Source organism: Xenopus laevis, chromosome 8L (assembly GCF_017654675.1).
Source record: "Xenopus laevis strain J_2021 chromosome 8L, Xenopus_laevis_v10.1, whole genome shotgun sequence".
Lineage (NCBI taxonomy): Eukaryota > Metazoa > Chordata > Amphibia > Anura > Pipidae > Xenopus > Xenopus laevis.
The window spans coordinates 10,748,289-10,764,835 of NC_054385.1; the positions used below are offsets into that span (position 1 = coordinate 10,748,289).

The 16,547-nt window shown below is 41.6% G+C and overlaps 1 protein-coding gene and 1 non-coding gene across 2 annotated transcripts; both read right to left on the reverse strand.

Moving 5' to 3' along the window:
- Positions 1-1,624: 1,624 nt before the first annotated feature.
- trnar-ucu lies at positions 1,625-1,709 on the reverse strand. Its single transcript is given in 2 exon segments — positions 1,625-1,660; positions 1,673-1,709. It is a non-coding gene; the product is annotated as a tRNA-Arg (tRNA).
- A 5,140-nt stretch (positions 1,710-6,849) lies between these two features.
- LOC121397096 (lamina-associated polypeptide 2-like) lies at positions 6,850-9,376 on the reverse strand. Its single transcript, XM_041573226.1, has 2 exons — positions 8,917-9,376; positions 6,850-8,842 (listed from the first exon to the last, which is right to left on the reverse strand). The coding sequence occupies exon 2, from the start codon at positions 8,533-8,535 to the stop codon at positions 7,417-7,419; it is 1,119 nt and encodes a 372-aa protein (XP_041429160.1). The 5' UTR covers positions 8,536-8,842; positions 8,917-9,376; the 3' UTR covers positions 6,850-7,416.
- Between the last annotated feature and the right edge of the window lie 7,171 nt (positions 9,377-16,547).

A 16,547-nucleotide genomic window follows, 5' to 3' on the forward strand; every position in this document is an offset into this window, starting at 1 on the left:
CCTACACCGTGTTCCATGAGGAGAAAGTAGTTCTAAGACCAGTCCCATCATTCCTGCCTAAGGTTTTGGCCTTTTATCTGAATTAGTCTATTGTTTTACCTACATTATCATCAGAAAGTGGGGAAAAGTTATTTGGATGTCAAGAGATGTGTCAGGGAGTACATTCTGAGAACTGAATCCTTCAGAAAGTCTCAGTAGCTGTTTATTATACCAGTGGGCTTGAGGAAAGGAGAGCCAGCATCTAAAAGAAACTTGAGTACTTGGATTGTCAAGGCTATATCAAAGGCTTTTACTGAGCAGGGTAAACAGTCACCAGTGAGGGCACACTCAACTAGAGGTATTGTGGCCTCATGGGCAGCAGAGGAAGGAGTGTCGATGGAGTCGATATGCAAAGCTGCAACTTGGGCTTTCCCCAACACATTCATCAGACATTACAAGCTTTATTTATTTTCTTCTTCAGATAGTAAATTTGGCCAATCTGCTCTTTCGGGCCTCATCTGATTAAATTGTTAAACAGCCTTGTGTCCCTCCCCTATTGCTGTGGTATTTTCCAAAGGTAATTGATTATACTGCCGGGGATGACCAGGAAAAGAAAATGACTGTGAGTATGAATATACTATCCCTTATGGTGCACTCAGGAAGGGCCCTCACATATTGAACTCCTATGATTAACAAGCTGGGTATTAGTGGTGTGCGAGTCGGGTACAACCCAACCTGCTCCCGACCTGCCCTCCCTCAACCCGCGCCCGACTTCCGGGTTCCTTTTATAAACCTACGTTGATGATGTCTGAAAAGGGGCGGGATGAGCAGCTATAAAAGCAGAAGTCGCCACCCGCAAATGCCTGAAGCCGACTGACCCGTGGGTCCCGCCCGTATATCACTACTGGATATTACCTCTGTCACACAGTGTAAATTGACTCTGGTGGGACTCAAAGCCAAAACCAACTTGATCATAGAAGACAATGTGCTCCACAGAGCCAGTGCCGCTAAGTGTTTTAGCAGTCCTGGCTTTAGGAAGGGCCTCATATATGGACCAATGATTCTAAACATGGTTAGAATATAACTCTGGGGTATATGAACACACAGCTTTGTATTGCTTGCTCTAACTACATTGAAAGCTAACATACTGTATGTTGAGTGTAACAGCAGGTTATACAGTATATAGCAACAACTGCCTGAGGTAGGAATCAAACTCACAACCTAACGGAACCATATTTCTTGATGACTGACACACTAGCCAATGTGCCACAGAAACATCAGCAGATAAACTGTGTATAACATAACTAACAACATTTCAGCTACAATAATTGTTGAACCAAACATACTGAGAATAAATTGGGCAACATATAAATCTACAGACACATAATTCTGCCAGTTTGCACCCAGTTTGAGCAATGTATAGTGAGAAATTAATATTTACACAATCCCTGACTGAGACCAGACAACTAAGAAGACAAAATACAAGCTGAACACTAGTAAAAAAAGGTCCATACATAGAGGAAAATTGAGCCCCATCAGGGAGACAGGTGGGACCCCTGGTAGGGACGTCATACACAAGTCTAATCAGGACATATATTGTAATGCTTTTTAGTTTTCACAATCTGCCGATGGGGGAATTAGAAGCCGACTCTGGTGGGACTCGAACCCACAACCTTTGAATATCTTGATCAACTAGAAGTCCAATGCGCTATCCATTGCGCCACAGAGCCAGTCATAACACAAACAGCAGCCACCTTTTATGGCTCCAGGACCCAAACTCACACAATAAGACTGTACAGTACATCACACTTCTACTTACAAGTAATGTCTCATAAAACAGAGCTACAAAATGTTATCATGCTCAGTGGCACCCAGTTTGGCCATGCAATTCCCAATTTGGTTCATCTGTAGGAGCACCACAGAGTGAGCTTCTTCTGCTTCTTCATTCTTCACACCGTGGGCATGCATGTAGTAAAGTGAGAAGCCAAACTTAAAGCAAAAACCCAGCCTTTTCACTCTACTGCACATGTGCTGGCCAAGGCTGTCAAAAAATGAATAAGTGGAAGAAGATGGTCCCTTTGTGGTGCTCCTAGAGAAGAACCCTGGGGTGGTGCAGTTTTAGCAAACAGGAGCACCTACCCAGGGTATAAGGTAAGTAATTACAACCAGAACACATGCACATCTAGTTATCTTAACAACATGACCAGTGTCTAAAGGTGGCCATACATGGGTCAATATAAAATGGAGACAGACCAAGTTGGAAGCATATTGGGCAGTGTATGGGGCCCTCTGAATGGTCTTCCCTGATAGATATCTGGGCAAACATTGTGCAGATGTCGATTGGCCAGGTTTAAAAATCCCATTGGATCAAGGACCCCATTGGTTCATTGATGCTGTTCTCAATCCAACCAAGTGTTTTTCGAGTGTTGTGATCTCTAGGGACCACGATCAGATCAGTCTGATATCTCCCACCTCAAGGTGGGCATATTGGGGCGATCTGCTTGTTTGGCGACCTTAACTCTGGGGGGGTTCAGGGAATTCAAGAACGCTATAGAAAAGGGGGTTATGGGGTTATATATTAAGGAAAACTGATGCCAAGAGGAGGGTGGGAGGGAGCACTGTCACAGACCTCATGTACAAGTCCAATCAGTAGCCACACACACACACTGTGAGACATTATGGCACATCACACTTCCATCTACAGTCACACCCTGATTTTGTTTTTTCCATTGGACGGGGGTGAGTTAAATACGGAAAACCTTTAAATGGGGGTACGAAAAATCAGACTTTTCCTGTAAAATTGGTATAAACTGCAAGAAAGAGACTTAAAATGAGGATGAACTAACATTCGCAGGGGATAAACAAATGTTTTTATGAAAATGTTATAGTAACCCTTCCACTACAATTATTGTTGCACCAAATAAATACTGAGAATAAATTGGGCAACATATAAAGCTACAGACACATAATTCTGCCAGTTTGCACCCAGTTTGAGCAATGTTTAGTGAGATATTAATATTTACACAATCCCTGACTGAGACCAGACAACTAAGAAGACAAAATACAAGTGGAACACTAGTAAAAAGAGGTTCATACATAGAGGAAAATTGGGACGTCATACACAAGTCTAATCAGGACATATATTGCAATGCTTTTTAGCTGCCTATGGAGCACTCAAAAGATAACTATGGTGGAAATCGAACCCACAACTGCTGCATATTTTAACTTAATAAACTAGAAGTCCAATGCACTATCCATTGTACCACAGAGCCAGTAGGCAACCACACACCATGAGCCACACACACTGTGAGACCATACAGTACATTTGGTACAGTAGTCACCACTACAACTGCTTCTCTTTTCTTGGCAGCGCACGTTCCCCAATGGCAACTTACCATCGGCACACAAATGCAGGAGCAACTGTAACAGCACCACATATTCATTAAATGCCTTTACAGGTATGGGATCTGTTATTCAGAATGCTCAGGACCTGGGCTGTTCCAGATAATGGATCTTCATACCTTAAGTCTACTAGAAAATCATGTCAACATTAAATAAACGCAATAGGCTGGTTTTGCTTCCAATAAGCATTAATTATATTTTAGTTTGGATCAAGTACAAGGTTCTGTTTTATTACAGAGAAAAAAAAATGGGATTATTTGGATAAAATGGAGTCTATGGGAGATGACCTCTGTGGATAATGGGTTTCCAGATAACGGATCCCATACCTGTATTGCAGACTTCGGTCAACGTTTTAGGCATTACAGTCCTATCAAGCTGACTGAACCAGTCAACCCATTTGTTATCCTGTTGCGCCATCTAGTGGTTATTAGTGTACAAAACAGTATACAAAGTCATTACAATTTAGAAAGTGCAAAAATGTCCACAAAGGTCTCAAACATACGTGCTCCATATTAGAAAAGTGTGAGTGCTTGATTAGATATACATATTAAACACATGTGAAAGTTCCCTGGTCTGGTGGAAAAAGTTTAAGGAAAACGGCTGCCATGAGGGGGGATGGGGGGAGCACATATACAAGTCTAATTAGTACCAATACATCAGTTGCAACACTTTTTAGTTTTGGCAATCTGTCTTTCCTGTTCATCCCCGGCAGCATAATCAATTACCTTTGGGTTAGCTCTCCCCGTCAGTAATACAGAAGAAACACTCGCCCCCAACATGCATAAAAAGGAAAATCAATTCATACTCACCGAGATTTTCTTTTCCTGGACTGAAGCATGGCAGTGGACACTAATGGGTTAATCCCTCTCGACACCTGAAGGACAGGAAATGAGCTAATAAATTCCATGCCTCCCCCCTCACCTCCATTCTCCACACTGTACGAGACGAAGTTCCCCAAAATTTTTAGGGAGGGAAACATGTGCCCACTGCCATGCTTCAGTCCAGGAAAAGAAAATCTCGGTGAGTATGAATTGATTTTCCTTTTTCCTGTACTTCACATGGCAGTGGACACTAATGGGAAATACCCAAGCAATGACAAAAAAGGGTGGGTAATATAAGTTTATTTAATCAGCAAAGCAGCCTGAAGGACCGAATTTCCAAAGGAATCTCGATCAGCAGCATGAAGATCAAGCTGATAATTTTTTACAAAGGTATTGGCAGAAGACCAAACCGCTGCTCTGCAAACTTCATCGGTTGATGTCTGGGCCCGGCATGCCCAAGACGCAGCAATAGCCCTGGTAGAGTGAGCCTTAATAGATTGAGGACAAGGAACTGCACTGACCCTGTAGGCTTCTGAAATACATGATTTGATCCAGGATGAAACTGTTGATTTAGCCACCTGAGAGCCTAATCTTGGACCTGAAGATAGAATCAGTAGATTATCTGATTTTCTTATTGATTCAGTCCTTTCAAGGTAGGTTTTAACACCGCGAACAACATCCAGAGTATGCCATGATCTTTCTTCCTCTGAATTAGGATTCGGATAAAAGGCAGGTAAGGCTATTTCTTGATTGATATGGAATTCAGATATCACTTTTGGGCGAAAGTCTTGAGGTAAACGAAAAATCAATTTATTCTGACAGAAAAACATGCAGTTATGATTAATCTTCAGAGCTTGGATCTCTCCTACTCTGCGGGCTGTTGTGATAGCTAACAAAAAGGCAATCTTCCAAGAAAGGAATTTGAACGAAATTGATTCCAGAGGTTCAAAGGGAGGCTTGGTAAGGGCAAGCAATACCAAATTAAGATCCCATGGAGGAGCTTTAGATATGATCCTAGGTTTTAATTTCTTTAACGCCAAGAAGAATCTTGCCACTAATGGAGAGGATGCCCAAGCAACTCCCGAAATGGCAGAAAGAGCAGAGACTTGGTTCTTCAAAGTTGCTGGACTGAGCTCCTTCTCAAATCCGGACTGCAAAAATTCCACAATATGTTCTTCTGTAATTTCAACAGATGATCTGTTAGATAAAGAACACCATTCCAAAAATTTGTTCCAATATTTGGAGTATTTCAAAGAAGTGGCAGGCTTCCTAGAGGCCAAGAGTGTTTGAACAGTGTTAGAAGATAGACCTCTTCCCATCATCCTCTGCCTTTCAACTTCCAAACAGTCAATTTGAAGTGGCCTGGATCCGGATGAAATAGACAATCCTGCCTTAGAAGTTGAGGCTGGATTGGGAGTCTGAACGGTCTCCTCACTGCCATCTGGAATAATTGAGGAAACCAAAACCTCCTGGGCCACCAAGGTAGAATTATCAGAACAGATGACTTCTCTTCTCTGATTTTCCTCAGACACCTGGCAATTAAAGGAGAAGGTGGAAACAGGTAAGCCAATTTGAAATTCCATTGGATACTGAAGGCATCCACCTGGTCTGCTAGGGGATCCTGATTCTTGGAACAAAATCTCGGTAACTTCCGATTGTGCCTCATAGCCATGAGATCTATCTGTGGAATCCCGAATTTCTTCACAATTAATCTGTATATTTCTGCATTCAATTCCCATTCCCCTGGATGAGGCTGGAACCTGCTCAAACGATCGGCTAGAACATTCATCACTCCTGGCACATGGACTGCAGTCAGATCCTGCAGATGAAATTCTGCCCATACAAGAATCTCCTCCGTCAACTTCATGAGTTTTATACTCCTTGTTCCTCCTTGCTTCTTTATATATTTGACAGTTGTGGAATTGTCTGATTGAATCATCACTGACTTGGACCTGATCACTTCCAGAAAGTGAATTAGTGCGAGGTGAACAGCCTTCAATTCCTTCCAATTGGAGGACTGACTTGTCTCCCATATATTCCATTTGCCCCATACTGACAGATGAAGTAGATGGGCTCCCCAACCTGAGCCACTTGCATCGGTGGTCAACCTGATCCACTGGGGGAGAAAAGAGAAATACCTTTCTGAAGATACTGTGTCTGAAGCCACCATCTCAACCTCTCGAGAACCGGAGGACTCACCAGAATGTACTGATCGGGTGAACGTTCTTTGCGCCATTGGGTCAGAAATGACAACTGGAGAGGCCTGATGTGAGCCATGGCCCATGGAACAGCGTCTATCGTGGCTGTTAGTTTGCCCAGGACTATTTGACAGAATAGAGCTGTAGTTATCGGAAAACTGAGAAGTTTCTGTACATGGTTTTGAACATCTAAGATTCTTTCTCGAGGGAGAAATATTCGAAAAAGAGTTGAGTCGAAAGTGACTCCTAGAAAGTTGATAACTTGAGTCGGAGACAGACAAGATTTTGTTATGTTTATGAGCCAACCGTGATCCTGCAAGGACCTCAACACTAACTTGACGTCATGTTGAATCTTTTCCAAGGAATTCGCCTTTACTAGAATGTCGTCCAGATATGAAAAGATTTCCACTTCCTGTAATCTTAGAGAAGCAATAAGGAGAGCTAGAACTTTCGTAAAAGCTCTTGGAGCAGACGCGAGACCGAATGGCAGGGCTCTGTACTGGTATCGAATCCCCATCCAATAAAACCGAAGATATTTCTGGTGACTTGCTGCGATGGGAATATGTAAATAGGCGTCTTGCAAGTCGATCTTGACCATCCAATCGCCGGGCCTTAATACTTGTGCGATTGATCTTACTGACTCCATACGAAAGGTCTTTTTTATTATGAATTGATTTAGGAACCTTAGATTTAGAATAGCTCTGAAATCTCCCGATTTTTTTCTTACAAGAAATAAAGGAGAAAAAATTCCTTTCCTTCTTTGGGTGGAAGGAACACGGATAATCACTCTCTTCACCAGAAGTTGATTCAGAATACCCTTGAGGGCAAGCAGAGCCTCCTTTGTTTTTGGAACTGCTGACTTTTGGAAGCGAGAAAAAGGAGGAATTTTTATGAATTCTATTTGGTATCCTCTTGAAATTACCTCTGATACCCAGAGGTCTGTCGTAGTTTGAGCCCAAACAGTTTTGAATTGTGAAAGCCTGGCCCCCACAGGAAACTGAAGGGCTCGCAAACCTTCAGAAGGATTTATTTCTATCAGGTTTGGAATCCTTCTTAACCTGAAAGGGCTGAGGCTTAGTCTTCCAGGATTGCCTCTGAAAATTTCTGCCTGGGCGGTAAGCTTTGACATCTTTAAATGAAGGTCTGTTACCCCTGAAAGTTGTTCTTCTCTCTTTCTTATCTTGGGGTAGAAAGGCTGATTTGCCAGCCGACGCCTTAGAGATAATATTCTCCAATTTTGGACCAAAAAGAAGATCTCCTTCAAAGGGGAGGGAGCAAAGGTTATGCTTAGATGGTGTATCAGCAAACCAATGTCTGAGCCATAGAGATCTACGAGCTGCCACCACCAGACTCATATCCTTAGCCGCCAACTTGAGGATATCCATAGAAGCTTCAGCACAAAAATCATTTACTAATTGAATCTCATGAAGGGAATTTAGAATTTCCTCTCTGCTGACCTTTTGCTGTAAGGCTTCAACAACGTTATTTAACCAGATCTTATTAGCTCTAGCTAAGGAGGTAATAGCCACACACGGTTTACAAATAGATCCTGAAACACTATAGGCTTTTTTAAGGATGGAGTCCTGCCGTCTTTCCATAGGATCCTTTAGGGAGACCCCTTCATCTACAGGCAAGGTTGTTCTTCTTGCCACCCTGGTGATCGAAGCGTCAACCTTAGGGGGTAATACCCATTGTTTAACTTGATCCTCAGGAAAAGGATACATCTTTTTCATCCTTTTAGACAGAAAAAATCTTTTATCAGGAACATCCCATTCAGATTTAATTGTGGCTTTGACAACATCATGAATATGAAAGACACTGCTTTTTTTGGAAGATTTGAACATCAGGTCTGGTTGGGAAGAAGGTTCACAAGGAACATCCAAATTAAGGGTTTTCCTCATGGCCAGAATTAAAGGCTCTATGAAAGATGTATTAAACAACTCATCATCTGAATCCACTTCCCCTTCCTCTTGTGAATCAGAGGAGACACTATCGTCAGGAATGTGAACAGCTAAATCTGCTGTAGCATATGAAGTGGATGGTTGATTGGCAGAAACTTTAGCAAGTACATTATCTGTAACTTTTTCAACCATGTCAGACATAGATTTATTAAAGGAATCCTTCATCCATGACATGAAATTATTGAATTGCTCAGAAGACTGGGAGGTATTATTTTGATCAAAACAGCTCTGACAAACTTTTTTATCCTGAAGTGCAGGCAAAGAGCAGAAAATACATTCCTTTCTACAAGACTTCTCCCTCCCACGATCATCATCTCTTCTTCAATCAGAATGCCTATGATGTGGACTCCTTAAAATAAACAAAAATATTCATAATGAATACCAAACATATGAAAAGTGCAACAGCACTCAGATAGGGGGAGACCCCTTTGCAACTCACCCACTGGCAGCGGATCTAGATCGTCTAGAACTCATGGGTCAGCTAAAACATAAGCAGAATACACCCATAAGTAAAGGTAATACATACCAAACATCCCCAGTAGGCAGATTACTTACTGCAGTTGTGGAGGCAAATAGTAGCAGGCTCAGGGCATAAACAGCCAAAACAGCGTCTGGATAACAGGCAGCAAGATGGGGAACACAGACGCTGATTTAAAAACGCTGGCGCCAAAACACAGCGTGATGACGTCACCGGCGCGTATCCAAGCAACGCGTCCAGGAAGAGCTCTGCAACCGTCTTACTGCGCATGCGCCTAACGGCTTCGCGTCTTACTGCAGCTATGGGCAACGAAAGGCCATTATCTCCTAATGGAGATCTCTCCTAAAGACAAGGCTCCGGAGACTTTGAGGCAAACCCCCTCTGGTGCCAGTAAAAGGTGATAAAACACTTCCTTCACTTCCTTCGTTGAGGACAGGAAAGAGAATGGAGGTGAGGGGGGGAGGCATGGAATTTATTAGCTCATTTCCTGTCCTTCAGGTGTCGAGAGGGATTAACCCATTAGTGTCCACTGCCATGCTTCAGTACAGGAAAGTTCCCCCCCCCAATCCTCCCCGTCTTTTGTTTCTTAACAGGCTCATCGATCCAAAAGGATCTGATTACAGGGTGCAGTTCTTGCTGACTCTCTCCACCCGAAACCCAGCCTATAGCCTAGTTGTGCAGAGACCCCATGTGGCAGGGATTTTCTTGTTGGTGCGCATATTAGCTTCAATTGTGACATCATCGGCGCACTTTTCCAAGTTAAAGCAGTTAAAGTATAGTTATTGTATAAATAAAAAGGCAACATATAACACTACAGCTAGATAAAGATAGATTTTAGAATAGTTAGATTTGGGAAACGTATACTGAGAATGAAGATTGTCATTAGGTGGGGGGGGGGTGGAATTGGTTGGGTTGCCTTTTAGTTTTGCCAATCTGTCTATGGTGCTCTCCTGTCCAATGGCTCAGGAATGGGGCTCACATAGGGACCACTGGTTGAGAAGTTGGATTTTCTCTGCATCTAAAAGGTGACTCTGGTGGGACTCAAACCCACAACCTTTGAATAGTTTCGCCTGGTCAAATAGAAAGCCAACATACTCTCCATTGCACTACAGAAGCGGCTGACATAGCAATAGGACAACTCTGGGGAGCAGGGATGCAGTGGTTATGAAGTGGGGTCTATTGAGGGCCACTATGTTAGCTGTGCGAGTTTAATTCCCCTTTAACCATTTCATAAAACTCCCCAATGCAAGTACAAAAATGACTATAATTTTTTTCTGAACATAAGTAACTTTTTCACCAACTACTGTATATATGTTCAGATATGGGACATGTTATCCAGAATGCTGTGGACATGGGGTTTTCCAAATAATGGATTTTTTGGAAAATGTCATTTGGATCTTCATACCTTAAATCTACTAGAAAATCATTTAAACATTAAATTAACCCAATAATCTGGTTCTGCATCCAATAAGCATTAACTATTCTTATGCGGGATCAAGTACAAGCGGCTGTTTTATTATTAGAGAGAAAAAGGAAATCAATTTGGAGTGTATGGGAGACGGCCTTTCTGTAATTTGGAGCTTTCTGGATAAAGGGTTTCCAGATAATGGGTCCTCTACCTGTTTAACCTTCCATGACTTATGTTTAAAACAAAAGTGTACACGACTACAGAACGGAGTCTGATGGCTCTAAGTACTGGCCATAAAGCGAGCAAGCTCTGTGGTGCAATGGATAGCGCATTGGACTTCTAGATGAGTGAAGGTATTCAAAGGTTGTGGGTTCGAGTCCCACCAGGGTTGAATATTGAAAGCTAAAAAAAGAAATCCCTGTTGACTCAGGCCTGGACTGACAATTAAAGTAGGCCCTCACATTTCAGGTACACAGAGGCCCAATCAGCCCACAGAATTTGGCACTTTATAGCAGCCCCTCTGGCATTTGCCAGAACCAACAGAAAGCCAGTCCGTGCCTGCCCTCGCTCTTATCACCAAAAAAAAGCAAGATGCCAGATGGGTTCTGGATTGTTCTAGAGTGCAAGCTCCTGCTCAGCAATCTGCATCAGAAGGCAAGAGAGCGGAACTCAAGTGGCCTCCAACACAACTGCACAACTCTGTGTTAGAAAGGTGGGTGCAGGGAAGCAGGACTTGTTTGGGGAGCAAATTTCCTCAGTGACTAAAAGAATGGGATCTCTTACCTTGTTTTCTAGAAAACCAAGACACGTTCCATTGTAGCACAGAGCTGCTTGCTGCAAGATAAATAGAATACTAAAGTCAGGCAAAGTCTAAAGGACCAAAAAGTTACTCTACCCAATGGTATAGTGAGTTATCAAGATTCACACAGTCCCACTGAGACCAGACAACTAAGGACACAGAATACAAGTTGATGACTAAGGAAAAGGGTCCCATACATAGAGGAAAGCAGGGACATCATACACAAGTCTAATCAGGACATCAGTTGGAAAGCTTTTTTAGTTCTGGCAAACTGTCTATGGTGCACTGCAGTCCTGGCTTAGGAAGGGGCTCATATATGGACCAATGATTATCCATGGTTAGAATTTAACTCTGGGGGATCTGAACACACAGCTTTGTATACCTTGCTCTAATTACATAGAAAGCTAACATACTGTTTGTTGAGTGTAATTGCAGATTATTCCGTATATAGCTCGATACAAAGATTGCCTCAGGCAGGAATCAAACTCACAACCTAAGGAACCTTATATCTTGAAGGCTAACACACAAGCCAATGTGCCACAGAATCACTAGCACATCAAGCGTTTATAACATAACTAACTTTTATAGCTACAGCTACAATTATTGTTGCAGCAAATACAGACTGAGAATAAAGTGGACAACATATAAAAAGACAAATAATTCTACTGGTTTACACCCAACTTGAGCAATGTATAGTGAGATATCAAGATTCACACAATCCCTGACTGAGACCAGACAACTAAGAACACAGAATACAAGCTGAACACTAGAACAAAAGGCCACACATAGAGGAAAGCAGAGACACCATAAAGGAGACAGGTGAAAGGCCTATGAGAGAAATCATACACAAGTCTAATCAGGACATCAGTTGGAAAGCTTTTCAGTGTTGACAATCTCTCTATGGTGCACTCTTGTCAAATGGCTGAGAAAGGGACTCACATATGGACCAGTGATTAACAACTTGGAATTTTATCTCCAACCCAGTCTAAAAAACAGACTCTGGTGGGACTCAAACCTACAACCTTTGAATGCCTTTGCTTGATCAACTAGAAGTACAACACTCTATCCATTGTGCCACAGAGCAAGACAAGAATAGCATTCAAGGGCCAACACACACTGTGAGACCATACAGTACATTACATTTCTGGAATTTTTTCATATTTTTTTATTCTCCATTATCTCATAGCAATCTGTACCATTAGGGCGAGATACAAAGTCAGTGTTGAGCAGGAGTCCCACTCACAACCTTAGGAAACGTTACATCAGGAGTCTAATGCACCACAGATACACCCGTATAGCAGGGACGTATAGTATCACTAACTGTTATATCAACATTTCAGCTTCAATTATTGTTGTACCAAATAAATACTGAGAATAAACTGGGCAACATATAAAGCTACAGACACATAATTCTGCCAGTTTGCACCCAGTTTGAGCAATGTATAGTGAGATATTAATATTTACACAATCCCTGACTGAGACCAGACAACTAAGAAGACAAAATACAAGCTGAACACTAGTAAAAATAGGTTCATACATAGAGGAAAATTGAGCCTCATCAGGGAGACAGGTGAGACCCCTGGTAGGGACGTCATACACAAGTCTAATCAGGACATATATTGCAATGCTTTTTAGTTTTGACAATCTGCCTATGGTACACTCAAAAGATGTCTCTGGTTGGACTCAATTCCACAACCTTTGAATGCCTTAACTTAATCAACTAGAAGTCCAATACACTATCCATTGCGCCACAGAGCCAGTTAGGAAGCTAACACAAGCCACCCATTGTGGCCCCAGGGGTGTAACTACAAAGGAAGCAGACCCAGTGGCTGCAGGGGGCCCAGGAGTTAAAAGGGTCCTCATGAGGCCCTAACTATTGAGCAGTTTCTATATATTATGGTAAAACAGGGCAACCTCTGAATATGCTGGGGGCCCTACAATTAATTTGCTATGGGGCCAAGTAACATGTAGTTATGCCACTGCCAGGACCCACACATATACAGTAAGATCATACAGTTCATCACACTTCTACTTACAGGTCATTTCTCATAAAACAGAGTTCTGGCAAACTGTCTATGGTGCACTGCAGTCCTGGCTTAGGAAGGGGCTCATATATGGACCAATGATTAACCAAACTTCATGGTTAGATTATCACTAGGAGGGAATTAGAACACACACCTCTGTATAACTTGTATTAAATATATTAAAGACTAACATACTGTTCATTGAGTGTAACAGCAGAATATACTACTATGTCTGGATACAAAGACTGGTGGCTGATAATTCCTCAATGAGTTCCTAAAAACATTAAATGATAATTATTTAAATATCAGATTGATGAATACTATCAGTAATCATAGTATTAATTTTTTTGGATGTCACACTCACATTTGAGGAGGATGGCACTATTTAAACTGATCTGTTTTGTAAAGCTACGGCCGCCAATTCCATTCAAAATGTTCAAAGTCACCATCCCATGTCTCCTAAAAGAGGAATTCTGGTAGGTGAATTCCTACGGCTGCGACGCAACTGTTCTGATCTGTCTACATTTAAACAACGCTCACTAGAACTCACAACACAACTGATTGCAAGGGGTTATTCCCACACCTTGATCCAGAAGACTCACTCAAGGGCCATTAAGACCCCCGGAAACAAAGTGGATGAACAACCTATTTGCTTCATTGGTACCTATTGTAAGCAGTGGCCAGGAATAAATTGTAAGTTAAAGAAACATTGACATGTACGACTGACTGACCCAGTCTTGGCAGCAACACTCGGGCCCCGTCCTCTTACATGTAGTCATAGGGCAACGAATTTGTGAGACTGCTTAGTCAGTAGTCATTTCAATAAACAGGCAAGCAAATCAACATAATGTAATGGGCACATTCCCATGTGGTCAATGTAGAGCCTGTGGTTATATGTATAACCAATCTTCAGTAATGGATAGATTTGGTAAAGGACACAGCATTACACAAAGTTTTACATGTACTACAGACTGTGTCATCTATATGCTTACCTGCCCTTGTATTAACATCTACATACAGTAAAAATAACAGTGCTTTCAAAAAAAAAAATCCTTATCCTAGAACGTGTCCAGCATTGATAATGCTTTGGACTGGATTAAATCGGACAGAAAACTTCCTCCAGTCAGCAGGCATTTTTTGGAATATCGCAATAATTCAAGTGAAGGTCTAAGAGCAACTGGTTTATCCAGAATATCCCTTGGAATCAGGGGGCCGATCTGAAATCTTTCCTCTAAAGGTGGCCATAGATGTAGAGATCGCTCATTTGGCGATTTCGCCAAACGAGCAGATCTCTCCACCCGATATGCCCACATTGAGGTGGGTGATATAGGGCGGATTCGATTATGGGCCCTAGGGCCCAACGATTGGATCATAATGCATTCAATATGGACAGTCAGATCGCGGGACCCCATCAGATGCAGCCTCAATCCAACGGGATTTTTTACCCTAGCCGATCAACATCTGCCTGACTTTCGGCCAGATATCGATCAGGGAAGCCCGTCTGATGGCCCCACACATGGGCCAATAAGCTGCTGACTCAGTCTGTCTGCAGCTTTTATCAGCCCGTGTATGGGGGTCTTTAGCCAAAGAGAGTGAATGTATTTTGTGATGAATGCCCTAAACCCCCATGGCTTCAATGGAATATTCACTATGAATATTTTTATTTAATATCTTTACTTATTATCCTGCACCTCTGGATTCCTGAAGATTGAATGAACGATATAAACAGATGCACTTTTGTTGGTGAATTCACATTTGTTCTATAAGGATACGTTGTCATGAATATAATCTGTTACATTTGTGTAACACTTTGTGACCTGTTTCTTTTTTACTTGATACTTTCAGCAGAGGGGAAGTTTATTCTATTAACCAGGAAGAGTCAGATAAGTACATTGTATATATGAGGTGCTTCTACTCCTACTTTGCTTCAATTCTGTCCTCATGATTGGCTGGTTTGAAATTGACAAACAGATTTGGAGTAATTTATAGACGTGCTCTTCCCATCACCACTTCAGTCTTTGACAAAGCTCATGTACAGTGAATACTCACTAGTGATGGGGTCTATTTTGGTTATCTGCAATTCCTGCAACTTTGTATCTATCTGGGCAAAGTGATTTCTGTTGGAGGGTGTTAATGCACTGACTTTGATCAGATTCTTAATACTTAATCTTCTACAATCCATTTATAACTTACAGTCCGTATAGCTTTCCCTCCTAATTTTTATTTTTTAACTTTTATTGTTGATTTCTGGACACACACTTATAATTTAGTATTAAAAGTTACATTTTAAATAAACATTCGTTGGGACTCTCTATACACTGGGTGGGTGCAGCTAAATGGGTCATTCTTTTTCTATTTGGTTAATTAATACTTCACTTGACTCTACACACCATATATTTGTTTCTCTTTCCATCCAGTGGAAGGTGCTCCCAATTATCTATCTTGGTGCATTAGATACAAAGACTGACTTAGGTAAGAATCAAACTCACAACCTAAGAAAACCTTCTACCTTAAAAGCTAACGCACTAGTCATTGTGCCACAGTAAATCCAGCATTTTGGTGCATGTGCAGTTGTCACAAAACATAATATTGCTCCAACTGCACATGCGCCAATACGGCACTTACTTCCCGAAGATTACCGAAGAGAAGAAGACGGCTGCCGTAAACTCCGCTGGACAGAATCTGCACCAAGGGGTAAGTAAAGAGTTAGGGGAATTTAGCAAAGGTACCACCTAGGCCTTTACAGGTGTGGGACCTGTTATTCAGAATGCTCAGGACCTGGGGTGTTAATGGATTTTCCATAATTTGGACCTTCCTACCTTATGTCTACTAGAAAATCATGTAAACATTTAAAAAAAAAAACACTATTCTGGTTTTGCTTCCAATAAGGATTAATTATATCTTAGTTGGGATCAAGTACAAGATGCTGTTTTATTATTACAGATAAAAAGGAAATCATTTTTATAAATTTGGATTATTTGGATAAAATGTAGTCTATGTGAGTTGGCCTTTCTGAATAATGGATTTCCGGATATGGATCCCATACCTGTATTGCACACATATTGCATTAGAGCAACATTTCAGGCTATACAGACCTATCAAGCTGAAAAACCACATTAACAAGCCATTTGTTATCCTGTTGCGCCATCTAGTGGTTATTAGTGCACAAAACAGTATACAAAGTCATTACAATTTAGAAAGTGCAAAAATGTCCACAAAGGTCTCAAACATACGTGCTCCATATTAGAAAAGTGTGAGTGCTTGATTAGATATACATATTAAACACATGTGAAAGTACCCTGGTCTGATGGAAAATATTTAAGGAAAACAGCTGCCATGAGGGGGGATGGGGGGAGCACATATACAAGTCTAATCAGTACCAATACATCAGTTGCAACACTTTTATGTTTTGCCAATATGTCTTTCCTGGTCATCCCCGGCAGCATAATCAATTACCTTTGGGTTATCGCTCCCCGT